Source organism: Trachurus japonicus, chromosome 4 (assembly GCF_045865225.1).
Source record: "Trachurus japonicus isolate A0001 chromosome 4, Traja_1.0".
In the NCBI taxonomy this organism is placed as follows: domain Eukaryota; kingdom Metazoa; phylum Chordata; class Actinopteri; order Carangiformes; family Carangidae; genus Trachurus; species Trachurus japonicus.
Genome location: NC_140910.1, coordinates 5,037,003 through 5,053,586, shown reverse-complemented (window position 1 = coordinate 5,053,586; position 16,584 = coordinate 5,037,003). Strand labels below are relative to the sequence as shown.

General features: G+C 41.7%; 2 protein-coding genes across 2 annotated transcripts in view; one reads left to right on the top strand and one right to left on the bottom strand.

Annotated features, from left to right (window-relative positions):
* Positions 1-7,024, bottom strand: calr3a (calreticulin 3a). The gene is made up of 9 exons (XM_085773508.1): positions 6,895-7,024; positions 6,036-6,137; positions 4,923-5,126; positions 4,065-4,159; positions 3,740-3,949; positions 3,335-3,448; positions 2,389-2,532; positions 2,010-2,102; positions 1-892 (listed from the first exon to the last, which is right to left on the bottom strand). Exons 1-9 carry the CDS (start codon positions 6,986-6,988, stop codon positions 680-682), a joined length of 1,269 nt encoding a protein of 422 aa, XP_085629634.1. The 5' UTR covers positions 6,989-7,024; the 3' UTR covers positions 1-679.
* Positions 7,025-16,084: 9,060 nt separating this feature from the next.
* The window catches only part of arhgap39 (Rho GTPase activating protein 39), a 101,348-nt gene continuing 100,848 nt past the window's right edge, over positions 16,085-16,584 (top strand). The window contains 1 exon segment of the mRNA XM_085773503.1: positions 16,085-16,213. Coding sequence (XP_085629629.1) covers positions 16,203-16,213 — 11 coding nt within the window. The 5' untranslated portion in view covers positions 16,085-16,202.

Genomic DNA, 16,584 nt, shown 5'->3' with positions numbered 1-16,584 from the left:
TCAGGTTGTTGAGAGAAGCTTCAATTTATTAAATGAAACTCAAAAACAGTGTGCACCCATGGGACAACCACTCATCCAGGACAATGAGAAAAAGAGGTCTTCAGGAAAAAAGAAAAAAAAAAATCACAGTTTGTCAGATGCAGTCTCTCTCACACATGCATACACACACACACACAGAGTTGGAGGAAGGACTTTGTTTTCAGGGAATGAATGTAATGATTTAATAAATTATGAGGGGGATCAATCAAAGACAGAACTACATCACACAGGAGAACGAGAAAAAAAAAAAAGTGCATGAACAATCATCACAGACGCTCGATTGACTGGACATCCCAACAAAGGCCATAATAATAAAACAAATTGGCTGTGTGAGAAACTGAAGGATGCACACACTCACACACACCGCGTTCAGGAAATCACATTAAATGTAAAACAGGAGGAGGAAAAAAAAACAAAAAGAACACGTAAACCCTTCTCAACTTTGAAGACTTAAAAAAAGCAACGGGGGAATCAATAAAAAATAAATCTGATCTGACCCCACCTTCACCTAGAACCCCCACCCCTACACCTGAATAAAAGGCTGCTGTATGAAAGGCCAGAGTCCACGGGGCTTTTGCTCTTTTTTCTGTTGTTAGTCTGAACCTGCAGAGAAGCACACAGCGCTCCAGCCCCGGCTCCTCTACAACTCGTCCTTCGGTGACGCGTCTCCCTCCGTCCCCTCGTCCTCGTCCTGTTCGCCGTCTTCCTCCTCGTTGTCCTCCTCGCCGTCGTCTTCCTCCTCCTCCTCCTCCTCCTCCTCGTCACCTCCGGCGTCCTTCTTGCTCTTCTCCTCCTCCTCCCTCAGCTTCCTCTCCATATCCTCCTGCTCGTCCTTCATCTTCTTCTCTGGTCCCTGGTTGGAAGGAAAAAAACAGAAGTTGTTTTAATGTTTTTTTGCTCAGTTTCTGACAAGTAGAATGCTGAAGGTTGACATAAACCAGTCCTGGACCCTCTGATATGACCTACAGCAGTGATGAACATACTGGACCTGTGTTGTTGTATGACGATCTGTGGGCTTTTCTTCTTTACAGTAGGTTATCTCTAAGATGACACTGTTACTTTATTTTGTATTAAATAATAAACTACATAATAATGACAATAATGTGAGCAGCTGCTATATGAATTTATTCTTTCTTTCTTTTCTTTTTTTAATTCAAGTCAAGGTTTCAAAAGGTGAACTATGCAAGTCTGGTCTCTTCTCCTCTGTGTTGCTAATCATAATCATCATAATCATAATAATGTGCATTTGTTTTCAACGAAACCGGCGAGAAATCAATCAATAGAGCGGTAGATAGCATTATGTATCATAACCATGTTACCATGTGTATATTTGTGGAGTCTTATCTGTCCTAAACAAGAGATTACAGGTTACAGGGCGCGTTTGTGTGGCGGTGCCGCAGAGATGAGAAGACAGAGAGCCTCCATTCTCCGTCATAACAAGTTACAAGTCATTTATTTAACCAGCACTATTACTCTGAAGATGTTTGATTAAGGTAAAAAATGTAGCGTTAATGTAGAGTTATGGTAGAAATCCTGCATAGTTCCTCTTGAAGAGTTACTGTACTGTAGAAAGCAACTTCTACATTTTGCCTCTGAGGCACTGTTGGAGACACTCTAGTGGTCATTTGAGGAACTGTGACTTTTAGTGCATCTGCACTGGCTGATGTTGACTGTCGTCTTGGACCAACCATTAAATCAGTTGTCTCAAGTTCACACAACTGAGGACCCAAAGCATTCTGGGTAACATGGAATGATGAATATACTATGATGAAAATGTTGGGTTTTGTCTAGATGAAGTGTTTTTTCAGTGTTTGCCTGGGAGGACACCTTACAACTTCAGGCATGGAGGCATTTACACACAAGGTTGAGTCCCTGATATGAACAGCATCCAGTGATCCAGTGATGATTTCATCTGAAGTCTTTAAAAACTACAAAACACTCATGTGTGTGTCCTCAAAGTACAGCCTTACCTTAGTAACTCCCCAGGTCTCACTTCCAAACTCCTCGGCTTCTTTGACGTCGTCGGTGATGAGGAAGTTGTCAAAGATGGTGCCAGACTTCACCTAAACAAAAACATTCCGATTACTACTCATTACAGGAAGTTAAAGAAGTGTTTTTTCCTCCTAACTTGAACACAGGCTGTGACTGCATACACAGCATCCTTAGGTTAAACACACACCAGCACTGATGCACATCAAGTCCCAACCCCAGCAGCTGTTGAACACTGCTGAACAAGATGTGGTGGTCTACACACACAATATAATGTGAGCAGACGTTGACGCGTGCTGCCGGTGTGTGTGTTTCACCTCCAGCTCTGTGATTCCCAGTGGGTGAGTGAGTAGAAGTTACCTGCCACAGATCCAGGCCCAGAACTCCAATGTTGTCAAACTTGTACATGTTGGGGTCATGAGTGTACTCTGGGTTGTCGATCTCAGGGTGGACCCAGCTCCCCTTGTAGTCAGGGTTGTCGATCTGCTTGGGTTTCCACTCTCCCTGCAGAGACAAGGCGGCAGCTGTTAGAACTACTGCTGGTGGAGCGATTTAAAGACTGGAATAACCTTCCTTCAAACATACCATCATTGACATCTTTTCACAGGTTTAAGCACTTCTTCTTATTTTGAGTTAAATTGTACATGCTTCAGATGATGTTGTCCACCTTTTCCGAACGTCAAAAACGTAAGCCAGTTTTGCTCTTCCGGTGGAATTGTATGTTTACGTTTCAATGGTTTTAGTAGTTGTGGTAAATGCATGGATCTTTTCTTTTTTTTTTCATTAAAAATCTGTAAAACGGATGGATCATCACGCCAGCTTTTACAATGGATATCACACAAATGGACATCCACTGTTAAAAGCCAGCGTTAATAGATCCATGCCTTTACCTAACTATGACAACTACTGAAACCATGGAAACGTAAACATACAATTCCACCGGAAGAGCAAAACCGGCTTACGTTTTTGACGTTGGTAAACTTGTGGATAGCCAATATTATTATACATAACACACTGTAATTTCAATACTATGTATACTTTTTTTGCTAGGCTAATATTTGCTTATTGCTTAAGGCCTATTTGTGGCCACTGAGAGGTTGTGCTCATTTCTGTACTCATTAATTTTATGTATGTGTTGATGTATGCTGTCTTTGTTGTAATGTCTGTAGATTGTTGATTGTTGTTCTGTTTCTGGTTTGGGTCTGTGTTGTATGTTAGGAGCCCCATGAAAACCAGAGGTCTCCTCTCAAGGGGTTTATTCTAGTCAACACATTTGAATGAATGAATTTCAAGTCAACTTCACAACCTTATACTCTGGGTTGGTGATCATGGCAGGTTCCCACTCTCCGTCCATGTCCTCGTCCCAGTCATCGGGCTTCTTGGCATCGGGGTCAGCGACGGTCTCTGGTTTGTCCCAGTCCTGGAAGACAGAAGGATTGGAGTCACTAAAAAAATACAGTCACCTAAGGTCAAGACGTGACCAAGAGTTTTCCAGGTGAACCTAAAACATCAAGTCAGTTTCAGATCTAAAGGACATCTGAAACAATCCAGCTGCAACATGATCTCAGGTGAGGTCATGTGAGAGCGGAATCATCATGATTGACTGACAATCACAATTAAAAACAGGAATAATCAAACACAGACAGTATTTCTACATTTTCATTCACGGTATGCTTCAAATAAGCATGATGTGAACAAACCGATCTCCCACCTCAGGCTTGGTGTCGCTGGGGTCGTCGATCTTGGCCCTGTCGTCCCAGTCGGAGGGCTTCTTGGCGTCGGGGTCCTTGATGGTCTTTGGGGGCAGAATGTCCCAGTCTTCCTCCATGGACCCAGACTCCACCTTCTCATTGTCGATCTTCACCTCATAGCTCTGGTCTGGGTTCAGGATCAGTGTGTACAGGTGGGTCAGCTCGTCGTCCTGAGCAGAGGGGGAAAGACATTTTGGAATGAGCCAAAAGAAAACACAAAAACAAAAACACCAACAAAAAAAACAACAACTTCCAAACACTTCAACAGCTTGATGTGGAGTCTACCTTGCACTTGATGTCCTTCTTGATGAGGTAGCTCTGACCCTTATAGCCGAAGATGACATGAACCTTCTTTGTGCTGTATCCACAGATGTCAGGCCCTGAAAACACACGTCATGTCAGACATTTTATTTCCTTTATTTAACATTGCAGAGAATGGAAGCGTGTTGCATTCACTTAAAAAAAAAAAGTTTGAGTCATTTTTTGTTTTTCTGAGTTATTCCCTCACAGATAGTTTCCTTTTATTGATCCAAATTTACATGGAACGTCGATTAAATATGAGATTTTATAGGGTTTTTATTCTGAAATACTACATCAGATTGCTCTCTGACACTCTCTGAGGTGGAGTTCTGTAATAACAGGTAGACTCCTTTCAATATCAATCTGAATTCACAGGGAACAGAGTGAAAATAAGAAACATTTGTGGGCTTTTCCTGTGCAAAATCTACATCAACTTCCAAAGTATGCAATTTAATCCGTTTTGGAAGATCACCTTTATTTTGTAATCAGTCCTTGCACGCCCTTACTGTAGAATATACCTGTATCACATAACAATGCTAGCTTGACTGTATGTTTCAAAGTGGAGCATATGATCGGTTAAATGTATCTTGCAGGTGGGAGATTCTAGTGGCATTTTCAAGTATCTTGTTAAGTCAGGAAAAAAAACCTCCAAAAAACAGAAAAAAATTATTCTGAAAAACAGAAAAATAAATGACTCTCCTTCATGTGAAGCAATACGCCTCTGTAGCAGAGGAGGAACTACACTTCAAATAAGTGAATATGGTAAATCATCAAACAGAATCTAACATGCGTCTCCTCTGGTGAGACCCCAGCTCTGTTCCTGTGTGAACAAACATGACTCACCAAACATGATGTAATACTGAGAGTCTCCGTGCATGTCACTCTGGTCAAGGTCGGAGGAGAAGACTTTGACGTAGCCGCCTCCACAGTCGATCTTCTGCTCGTGCTTCACGGAGAACTGGATGACCAGGGGCTTCCCCTCGTTGGAGAAGGAATCGAAGCGGGCAGACAGGGCGTAGAAGCGTGCGTCCTGGCTGGTCTGGATACCTGAAGAGGAACAGACAGCGGCATCAGGACCAAGGATTCTGTCTGCAGACTCTCAGTAGCTTCTTCGTGAGCACCTTTCCTGTGTTTTTATTTCTGGCCAGAGTGGGCAGCTGCACTCAAACTTCAGGTTTGTGGTCATCTTGGCAATTGATCATCTAATCTTAACTTTTAAATAAATATCAGCTTCCACAGATTATGAGAACAAGACGTGTTGTGTTGTATTTTGTTTCACAAACAATTTTTTTCCCCCATGTTTCTGCAGACTGAGCTCAAACTGTGTGGTCAGCTTTTCATTTCCTTGTTGAAAAGTTGAAAATAGTTCGAAATGTTTTGATTTTTTTTTTTAATAATGTAATAATCTATCTCAATATTAATCAAAATGATCATGGTCATGATTTTAGCCATAATGCAGCAGGCCGGGTTTGTGCAGCCTTCATTACACATTAGTTCAGGGAAGAAGATACATCAGGTGCCATCAGCTGATCATTGGTTGCTGTGGAATTCCAAGATTGCGTCATAAAGGAGGAACTTGTACTTCCAGTTTTCTATTAACTATTCTTTGATTAATCTGTGTTTGATTGCATTGTAACAGATCTCCCACCTGGAGCCACCTGTGTGGAGTCAGGGTTAACTATAGACCTGGACCACTACTACAGTGGTCCAGGTCTATTACTAATACTAACCCTGACAGGTTATTCCAGTCAGTCAATCAGTCAGTCCTGAGCTGAGATTCAGCTCAAACAGGACTGACCAGTTCCATCACTTCCCAGTGTCTCTGCAGGGCCGACACACACACACACACAGACCTGCTTTACCTGGATTTGCACAATTTCACACCATCAGTCATAATGTGACGTGCCCACAACACACAGATCAAACCGTTTCCGCCTCTGACAGACTTAGATTTACCTTTGTCAGCCTCTGCGTCCCCGTAGAACTTCCCGGAGCTCAGCTTCCACTGGCCGTAGTCTGACTTGTGCTTCGACTCCAGCCACCGGCTCGTCCATCCATCTGCAACACAGCAGTCCAACACACTCGCTTAGTTAATGCAATATTACCACACTATACATTATATTGCACTGTGTCTTCCACACTCAGGATGAACCGCTGCCCTTGCATTTGCAGAGTAGACCTCATGATGCAGGCAGCTGTTCAGGGAAGAAAAGAGAGAGAGAGAAAAAAAACACAGACTGAATGAGGCGTTCGAGGACTGGGGTTTTGGTTTCTTTTCTATCTGACCTGCCTCTGACACATTTTCCAGAGCGCAGATTAGGAAGTTACAGCTCATACCTCAGTTTAGAAGTGAGAGGGTCTGCATGGATTTTCTCCTCATTTCTATTCAGACCAAATAGTAGCATTCAAAGAGAAGAGGGGTGCAGCCCAGCTGGAGTTCACCTCAAAACACCTCAACACTACTCACACGTATCAAAAGTGAAAGGAACACGAGAGGACGTCGACTCATTTATGATTTAACATTGTAGCAGCTTGATACCATTCACATTACCTACATTTATATTGAGCAATATTGATTCATTTACTTTTCAACTAACAGTATCTCACCTGGCTAACATGTTTAGATAGAGCTGGTTCATGTCTGTTAGCCTAACAGGCATAAACCAACATGTTGTAGCCTATTAACACGGTAGGACTGTTTTAGACACACGTCCACTCACTGAGAGACATGAGACAGCTGAAGACACTTTGACAACACATCATTCATAGGCCTAACACACACTGTACAACACATGGCTTCGGCTGTATACCGCACCTCCGTCGAGAAACTGCTCCTTGAAGTAGACGGCGCCGTCGACAGTGACAGCTATCGATGCAAACACAGCGAGAAGGGCCGCGAGGAGCTTCATGTCGGCGGCTTGAGTCCAGCACCGTGACCGAGGAGGGAGAGGAGGAAGCGGCTAAATGAAGAGCGGAGGAAACGTAGCCCCACAACTTAAAAGTGCGCACAGCCCCTGCACAGATGGCCGCCGCTCATTGGACAGACGCGCGGGCCAATGAAATGAGACCACGAGTTACGCGTCGGAAACGCTCGGTAGGAGTCGGAGGAAATCGGCGAAGGGGAAGGGAGGAGGAGGAGATGGGCCGAATGAGTGAGTGATTCATCTTTACCTGGAAAAGACAGAAGCACCTTTCACCCGTAGTCCTATATAAAACACTACAAAATAAAGCTCATGTCGGACTAGAGAGGCTTTACAATTACTCTCTCTCTCTCTCTCTCTCTCTGTGTGTGTGTGTGTGTGTGTGTGTGTGTGTGTGTGTGTGTGTGTGTGTGTGTGTGTGTGGGCTACATAGTGCATTTTTTTTCACAAAGTGTCTGAACAATTGTGCCTATTTCCTTTTTAACAAATTGGCAAACATTAGTGAAATCCTGTCTTGACTTGATACAATGCTCCTACTGAGTGTTGATGGGTGAGGGAGAAAGGAGTTCTCTTTTTTTTTGCTTTAAGGCTGCAACAGAAAAAGAAAGGGGGGCGGGGGGACTATAAGAATTATTTTAGACTTTTAGTTATTTGTAAATTTAAATTAATTTAATTCAAAACCAACAGCCTGTTGGGAGTTGATCAAGTGTTTCCATCGATTATCAAACCTCGGTCATCTATTTCAATGGTCACCTGTTGATGACATCATATCTGCTACGATGATGTGTCACTGTTGTGGTGTTTGTCTGACAGAGGCTCAACAAGCTTTATCCAGTTTTAGGACTCAGGCGCTTCTTACACCTTGATGGTTTTCAGCTCCATATTTGAACCAGTGATCAGACGTCTGGATCTGAAGTGTTCAGAGAGGAAATGTTGGACGTCTGCTGTGATCCCTGAATCTCTGATTGACTGCTTCATTTGTTTGACTTGTTTTATTCCCCCTGGTCTGCTTGTTATGGAGAGAAGGGCCTTCTGAATGTCTGTGTCATATGTTACCAAAGAAACAGTCACAACCTCAGCTCCTACTCTTCCCTGATGTCTCAGTCAGTAGCCTATACTGGCTAAACAATGACTTTTATACTACGTTTTATTGATTGTTTTTATGGTTATGATCACCAGGCCTGTTTGATTTCCTGAACTGATACTGAAGGAGGCAGTCATATTGATCATTTTTCATGAAATGAAAAAAATATATATTATTATAACTATTATTATTAGGCCACTACAATCAGAAGAATTATTTTGATATGGTAGCCTATTATACAGACTGAGACTGCCCTCAGGTGCTTCTTTTGCCACCATATGTTTCAGAGTGGACCCAATACAATCCATCATTAAGTGACCTGTAATGTCTAATTGGATGATGAGACGTACGGCCCAATAGATGAGACAATATAATCCATCTTTGAGGAAATTATAACTCAAACCTTTATAGACTTCAAACAAGTTGTTAGTGAGCTGGTGAAGTTTCAAGGTTCAGGGAACTTTATCATCATCCCATCATGCAGACATGAAAGAATGAAATTTGAACCCAAGGCCCAGAGAAATACAACAAATAGAAATAGATAAATAGAATAAATATACATAATAATAACTGTCTTAATCTTACAATCAAATTTGATTGTCAAGTGTCCAGTTATTATCTAGGATCCACTGACCGCAGGATTTCTGCTGAGGAAAGGTGGAATCAGATAGAATCTCCCCGGCTTTTGGTAATTTCTCAACTATACCTCATGTTTTGAGATGAATGAAACAACAGTGAAGCGCTGACCTGTCCAGGCAGCAGTACCAACAGTGGCCACAGATGTCCCCACAGACTGTGCCACGGGTCACTGTGAGCTCATGATGAAGCAGCATCTGTGCTTTCTGCATGCAAACTCCATCCATTTGATGTTGAATCATTGTTGCATGTGCAGTGTGTTTGCTGTTCACATTGTTTTCGTGGCTCATTATTTCATTTGTTGCCAAAATTGTGTTTGTTCTGTATTTTAATAGGTGTGTTTTTTTCTCTTGCAGCTCGTTTTAGGCAGTTACAACACACTGTGGTAGTCTCATTCTAAAGTCACTGGCTCAAATGAAAGATGCAGAGGTTTATGGCAGAGTTCAGCCAATCAAAAACTGTTGCTGACATCTACATTTCCCTGACCAAAAGCACATTTAGACCAACTGGACCCAGACAAGCTACTGTATGAGTTAAATGTGACCCTGAAACTCACATGGGCTCCCCCTGCTTCCTCTGACTGATTTCAACACAGGTAACCTCAAGTTGGTGCAACAGCATCTAATGTTTGTAACCAACTTTAACATTTTAAAGCTTCTGCTTGCTGAAGTTCTGCTTCTTGTTTTGTTTTTCTTGTGCATTTTATGACTAAAGCATGAAAGTTTCACCATAATATATTATACAATATTATAATATAATCTACATACAATAAGGTTTTATTTATTGTTTTTAGTACTTTTATTTATTGTATTTGTGTGTGATGCTGCTAAGATGTGACAAAATTTCATTGTACAGAAATATGCAGTGATAATAAAGTCTCATTTATTTCAGGAATGTAGGCAATATATATGACATCTGGTGACTTTGAAAGGCCATTGCGGTAAAAACTGAATAATGCTGGAGATTATTCAGTTTTTGCTGCACTCCTCCTCTATGTTCATGCACATCATGGCCAAAAGTGGCTTTTTTGTGTTAATGAAGATGCTTATTCACTGCTGTGGAAGTGCTTAGAGCATACATTTTGCTGGGGGACTGAAGACTCCACTGTTTCCAAGTTAACACCACTGAGAACGTCTGTTGTGTGTTGTATGGAATGCCCTGTCCAGTCCCAGAGGTCACATCTGAAATGTCTCCACATCTTAAAATAAACCTCAGGGTTTATAGAGTGAAGAGAGTTTAATGCTTCAGTCTGTACATTCCACATACAAGCTCCACTGCTGCACTGTGTGCCTCAGAGTATTTAAACCACATGCAAATTAAAACCAGAATAAATGAATGAAGAAGCACAATGGACATAGGTGAAGTGAATGGGCTGATAAGTAAATGAAGGTCCAGTCATGCTTCAATGGTGATCAGTGATCAATTTTGATTTTGTATCAAAAGGAAAAGATGGGAGTGTCTCTGAAAGAGACTTTGTTGTTGGGACAGAGAACAGGAGCTGGATCTCAGTGGGAACAGTGACTAAATCTACATCTGCATTTAGATCTACAGTATGAGACAGTCTGTCACTGTGACATGTCAGGAAAACAGAAGAGCAGTGACTGAGAATGTGAGAGCAGGACGTGATCAGAGTGATGGAGCACCAACAGATCTTATAACAGAGCAGCAGTGATGAAGCATCATTACAGAGATGAATCCACATGTGAGAGTTCAGTCAGTGGAGCAGAAAGCAGAAGCTCCGCTCAACACACATGTGGAGAAAAGTGACGTGGGTCAGATGAGTCCTCAAGTGGGTGAGGTCACACATGACGGACGCCCAGAGAGGGACGCAGGTCTGAGAGACAGTGATGGGTCCACTGGCTCTGCTCTGCTGTAGGTGCTGTCTGGTCATTTGTTGCCATGGTTTTGGGTTCACTTGTTCTCATAGAGGGAGGGGTTATTGCATATACGTTTGTGTGATGTATGTCTGTATTATGTAAAGAGAAGCGCATGTGAAAGCATTCTTTATTTAGTTTTCAGGAATCTGACTTTGATGACAGTGCAGCGGTCAGTAATCACTATGTCAGCTGGGATTGGCTCCATCACCCCCACAACCCTACACAGGTTAGGGGTACACACAATGGATGAATCTGGGTGAATTTGTATTTTTTCCCACATTAGTTTTTGGTGAATGTTCAGTGTCAAAAATATATAATAACATTAAAAAAGATAGTTATATAACATTTCCTTTTTGTTTATATTTTTATTTGAAGAAACAGTTCACAGAAAGTACAATCATTCAGAATAAGCATTGGCTTCAGATTTTATAATAACATAATAGACAAAGCTCAATACTAAGAAAAGTAAATAGTAAAGTAAATTCATGCAAAACCACTGATGCGAGGACAGTTTTTCAGCAAGCAGTCTCTGTATTTACCTCTAAAACAACTCTGTCTGGTACAGTAACGTTCTGTTATTATCTCATAGTGTGGTGAATGTGCAGGTAACAACTTGTCCACCAGAGCGTTTTGGAGTTGTTGGATTGTGTATTTGATGAGTTTGATGAGGGAAACCAAGAAATCCCATTAGCCTCCGTAGCGTAGCTCTGAGCAGCTCACGGCTCTGCTCCGCCGTTCTAAAAATAGCTTGCATCGACAATTAAAGGTAACAGACCTACTGCTATGACTATAGGGATTATGGCAATGGGCCAATTTGCCAAAATGTTGAACTATCCCTTTAACAACAAGGCTGCATACAGAGAAAATTGTCAGTATGGTGCACTGATATAGTAACCCGGCACTTAATCCCACAAAAACAAAGGCACATCTACTGGGACTTCACAGAGGCTCCAGTGAAGGAGGCGCAGCAGCTGCTGTTGTCGGCTACAGATGTTGTGTTGAAAGCTTCCTCTCTTGGGGCATCCTGGTGAGCTTTGTTAGCTGCACTGTGGCCGACAAAGAAAGCAATACAACATACAGGGAGTAATTAAAACAGTGCAGGGCATCACAAACACACAACTACCCTGCCTCCAAGACATTTACAGGACCAGATGTTTACATGGAGCTAAGAATATACTGGACTCCTCTCAGCCTGTCAGTCACCTCCTCACTCTGCTGCCCTCTGGGCATTACTACTGAATAGTTATTACCCATGTGCCATCAAGGGAACTGAACTCTACCAAATAACACTATTAATGTGCAACGTAAAGCCCCATGGAGCTCTGCACTATGGCACCCACAAGAAAATAGCAAGAAAATAGTTGAGATATAGAATTTATTCTATTTCTTTTATTTGGTTTATTTAAAATAGGGACAAATCATATTAATGAACATTTATGTAAATATGCCAGATTCTATATAGGCTAATTTCTGTTCATTGTCCCAGGGCAGGTTGATGTCAAACACAAAATACACAGATTACAGAGTCACAGGAAGAGAAGGAAACAGATTATAGAGTCACCGGAGCGACAGATGTGCATATATCAATAAATTACACCACACCCAGTCATCACCACAATATTCACACCACACTATAATAATACACTACCCATACTGTTCATTGTTGCAAAGTTGTGTGGACCTGAGCCATGCCTTTAAATGGCCTTTGAAGGTTGCAAAGCTTGAGCATTCCCTCATAGAGGGGGTAAGCTGTTCCATAGTGTGCTTCCCTTGAATGATAAAACATTTTGATGAAAAGAGAAAACATGCATCTCAACAAAGATCGGTAGCTTTTACTTTCCTTGACAAAATACAAATTTTATGAATAAAAAACTGCAAAAAACGTCCCATAAAAAATGAATAGGAGGAGATGGGATGTGACCTATGACGTGGAACGTAGTGATAGGTCACATACCAGATATAGGTCAGTTTCACTTAAATATATGTCACATGTCACAGACACACAGTCAGGTATGCGCTCACCTGACTGTGTGTCTGTTTATGTGTCTGCCTGTCTGTCCATATGTCTGTAAGAAGATATTTTAATAAAGGGATTTATAAAGTAATTCTTATCTTATCTTATAATCAATAGGCCATACATCCTATGAAGATATGTCAAATTCCCACACTGTATAATATGTTCATTTATTTATTTGAACATTTACTTTTGTATTTCCACATGTATGCCTCTGGGTGTGTGAATAAACATGCCTCCTGTCCTGCATCTCTCTGAACAGACTCAGAAATTCCATCCATCCACCGGAAGTGACCGATTCTCCTCCGGGTACCAGATGATATCAGGAGAAGAGATGTCATATTACTTATTTCAAATTAAAAGTTCTCCTGTACATTCACCAACTCTGTTGTCACTGTTTCCTCCTGCTCCTCCCTCCCAGCGTGTCGGTGGGCGGGGCATGGCTCACACACCTGCAGCACGATGCGGCGCGGCACACACACACACACACACACACACACACACACACACACACACACACACACACACACACACACACACACACATTTTTTCTAGTTTTATTTATTTATTTCTATATTTCTATATCGGTCAAGGTTGATGAGCACAAACACCAGGACAGATACAGTAGCCTACAGTATTAAAAAAAACAAAACTCATTTTTTTATTCACTGACTGAATTTCGGGTTTTCATTCAATTTAAGCCATAATCGTTACAATTAAAAAATGAATAAAGACATGTGTATAGGCTATTCAGTGTGTATGAGTTTATTCAGGCTATTTGAAGTGAACTATAAACAAACATTTCCATAATGTTCTAATTTACTGAAATGCACCTGCTGCATATTGACTCTTAACCGTTTACACTGCAGCAATTTTAATAGGCTATTGTGTTGAGTGTTTTTGTCATTGTCATTTCTCATTCATTTCCTTTTGTGTGCCAGCATTTAATCTGTCTGATTGATTCTGTTGAATACTTCGCCAAAATCTCATAAAACGATCGAGTCTCTTACCTTTCATATGGGACTTAGGCTAACTGATAGCTCAGGTATGGCCATTATTGTCTCATGTGTGGGCTAATGGAATTTCTTATTTGAAAACAATGTTTAGAAGGAATTTGATCCCTGTTGTAACTGTTGATGTCCTGAATTTAAAGGTCTGAAACCAAACCATCCCACTTCCTTTTCCTGCCCGGCTGTGCCCTGCATGGCCACAAGGAAATATGTCTAATGACTTGATAGAATTATAATAACATTTAGGCCGAAGTGAATTGATTTTTTAATGTAGCCTATTGCTTAATTCAAATATGAGAGGGAGGAAGAGAGAGAGGGGGGGCAACATCTTGGACTAACCATAGATCCATGAAAGAAAAGGGGCTTTGGTGATGAAAAGGTGGAGCTTAGTTAGAGCTAATGAAGTTGCTGCGTATTGAGTTCATACTCTCTCTGTCTGCCCTTATGAGCTTCTTCTGTCCTATGCTTCTGTCCACAGTCACATGGGAGGATATCTTCAAACACTCATTAGACAAGCTTTGAATGGGAGTGTCTGTATTTCTGAGATGCACGCGACCTGTCCAGTTTGCCCCAGAGCATGCTGGGATTCACGGCCGCTTCACCTCCACCCAGATAGAAATATACAATTGCACTGAAATCCCTGTTGGTAGCCTAGTTGTATTTACCAGCGACAGTCCCATATATGCTGTGGGTTAGACCCAACATCAGTGCATCACCACTAGAAACGAGCAACACTCCTTGCCCTGTTGCATCAAGTTAGCCGAGATTAGAGACACAACCACCGGAAGTGTTCAACTGTGAACTTCAGAATAAAATAGTAGGCGTGGGAGGGAGCGTTTTATAGCTCACTGAGCAATTAGCATACAGAGGATAGTCCTCCATGCAGCGGCCCCAGTTCATTCCCCTTCTCTGTCTCCCCATTTCCTGTCTCTCCCCAAAAGTCCCCCAAAATTATTGGAAAAAAAATAAAGAAAAAAAGGTAGGTGTAAACAGTTGTGTTTTTCTTGATGCATTTTTCCTAACTGGTGAATCTGTGGCAACAGCCTGTCTATTGTGAATAATTGAATAATGTAGGCCTATCGATGATCTCTGTGCAACTGAAAACACCTGTGGTTCTTTTATGACAAAATACATTTCATCTTTTTGCACAAGTTGTTGTGCCTGAATTGTTCATGAATAGGTAGACTACACAAGTAGGCTAACCACTTTTGACAAATCAAGACATGAAGTTGTAGCTTTTCTACCTGTAAATCTGGTTGAACAGGTGTGATGAGGGATGCTGTGGGTTTTTATTGTCCTCTTAAGTCCTACAACTGTCCTCAGTGTTTGTGTATTTGTGTTCCACATTATAAAGCCTGCATTGTGTGAGTAAATTAAGTTATTTTTCTGATTCACCATGTATTGTCTCACCATGTCAGTATTTGGTAATGTGCTTAGTGCACATGCCCATATTGAGATGAAGGAACAATGACTAACATTGGCATTAATAACATTGAATATTTTTTTCATAATAGCCTACAAATGCAGAAAAATAAACAGCCTTCAAGCTACTAGACATCTGTTTTTTTCAGTCTTTTCTGTTTTCTTTCTTGTCTTATATATGCGATTATTTGATTTGTGTATTTTTCTGTCTATCTGGCCTTAGCTGTCACCATCAACGTGGCAGAACAGTTTAACACTGTAATTCTGCTCTCTTCACTCAGGATAGGCTACATCCAATCATCACATTCTCACCTGTCCCCAAAGGCAGGGCTGGTGATTCTAAACTTTATTTATACAGCACTTAGTACAACGTGCTTGACAGAGAAAATGAGGATAACAGTAAAACGAAGAAAATAAAATCACATGGGATAAAATGAAACATTAAAATGACAATAAAACCAGCAGGCTAGAAACAAACAGGTGAATGACAGTGGAAACGAAACAGAAAATCAGCAACTTAAGTAAAATCCAGAAATGCTAAACGAAAGAAATGTTTTTAATTAGGGACTTAAAAGAAGACATTAAAGATATATATTATTACTATATATTTTTTTATTTTATTTTAATTTTTTAAGGTAAAAGGGGTAGGGGTATATAAGCTTTGGCTTCAACCTACACCCTTTCGGTTATATAAGCTTGATATATACCGAAATAAATAAATTCATTCATTCATTCATTCATTCATTCAAGATTACCCATATTTCAGTAGCTACACATAGACCTACACATGAAATAATAGCCTACTGCATCTGCTAATGCAATAATAACAGCCTATAATTAATCCAATGAAGTCATATTTATAACACAACAACATTGCACCACTTGATGTAAAACAATATGACAGAAACAGAAATATGTTACAATTAAAATGATCCAATTAATAATTAAGGTTAGTGTGGTTGTTGTGTAGGAGGCGTCCTCGCGCTGAGTGAGAGGCTTTTATTGTGAAGGCGCCGCTCAGCGCCGGCGGCGGCGGTGGTCGGTAGCTTGACGCTGCTCTGGAAGGAGAGTGACTCGTTGACTGCGGCGACCGCAATTCGGGCAACATGGGAGACGCTGTGGGATTTATTCTAAACGGATTTTAAGAACCGTCGGGAAAATGGCAGAAAGGTGAGTGTGTCCTGCTGGGAGCGGCGTCTCTGTCGCTCTCTGCCGCTTTCTCTTTCGCCCTCGACGCCTCTTTCCCCGGAGAAGAGGCAGCGCAGCCCGGCGCCGAGCTGAACGGCGGCTCGCTCCCTGGCTCGCTCGGTCGGTCTCTCGGTCTCCGGGTGTTAGCTAGCTGCTCACTTCCCCGCTCACCGCGCTTCTGTCTCAATTTCAGTTTTCATACAGACGGACCTGTCTGCGGCTCCGGTGCCGGTTCGGTAGTGCTCGCCCGGCCGAGCTGCCGGCTGCCGCTTCGGCCGCTTTCCCTTCGGGGGTATGCATCAAGGTGGAGGGAGCGGTACAGGCTGGATGATGGTGATGGTGGTGGTGGTGAT

Excerpts from the sequence above, each read along its gene's own strand:
- calr3a (XM_085773508.1), bottom strand. The coding sequence starts at position 6,988 with ATGAAGCTCCTCGCGGCCCTTCTCGCTGTGTTTGCATCGATAGCTGTC. Across the intron at positions 3,449-3,739 it reads CCAGCGACACCAAGCCTGAG|GACTGGGACAAACCAGAGAC; the intron begins GTGGGAGATCGG and ends TCTGTCTTCCAG. Across the intron at positions 2,103-2,388 it reads TGGGCCTGGATCTGTGGCAG|GTGAAGTCTGGCACCATCTT; the intron begins GTAACTTCTACT and ends GTTTTTGTTTAG.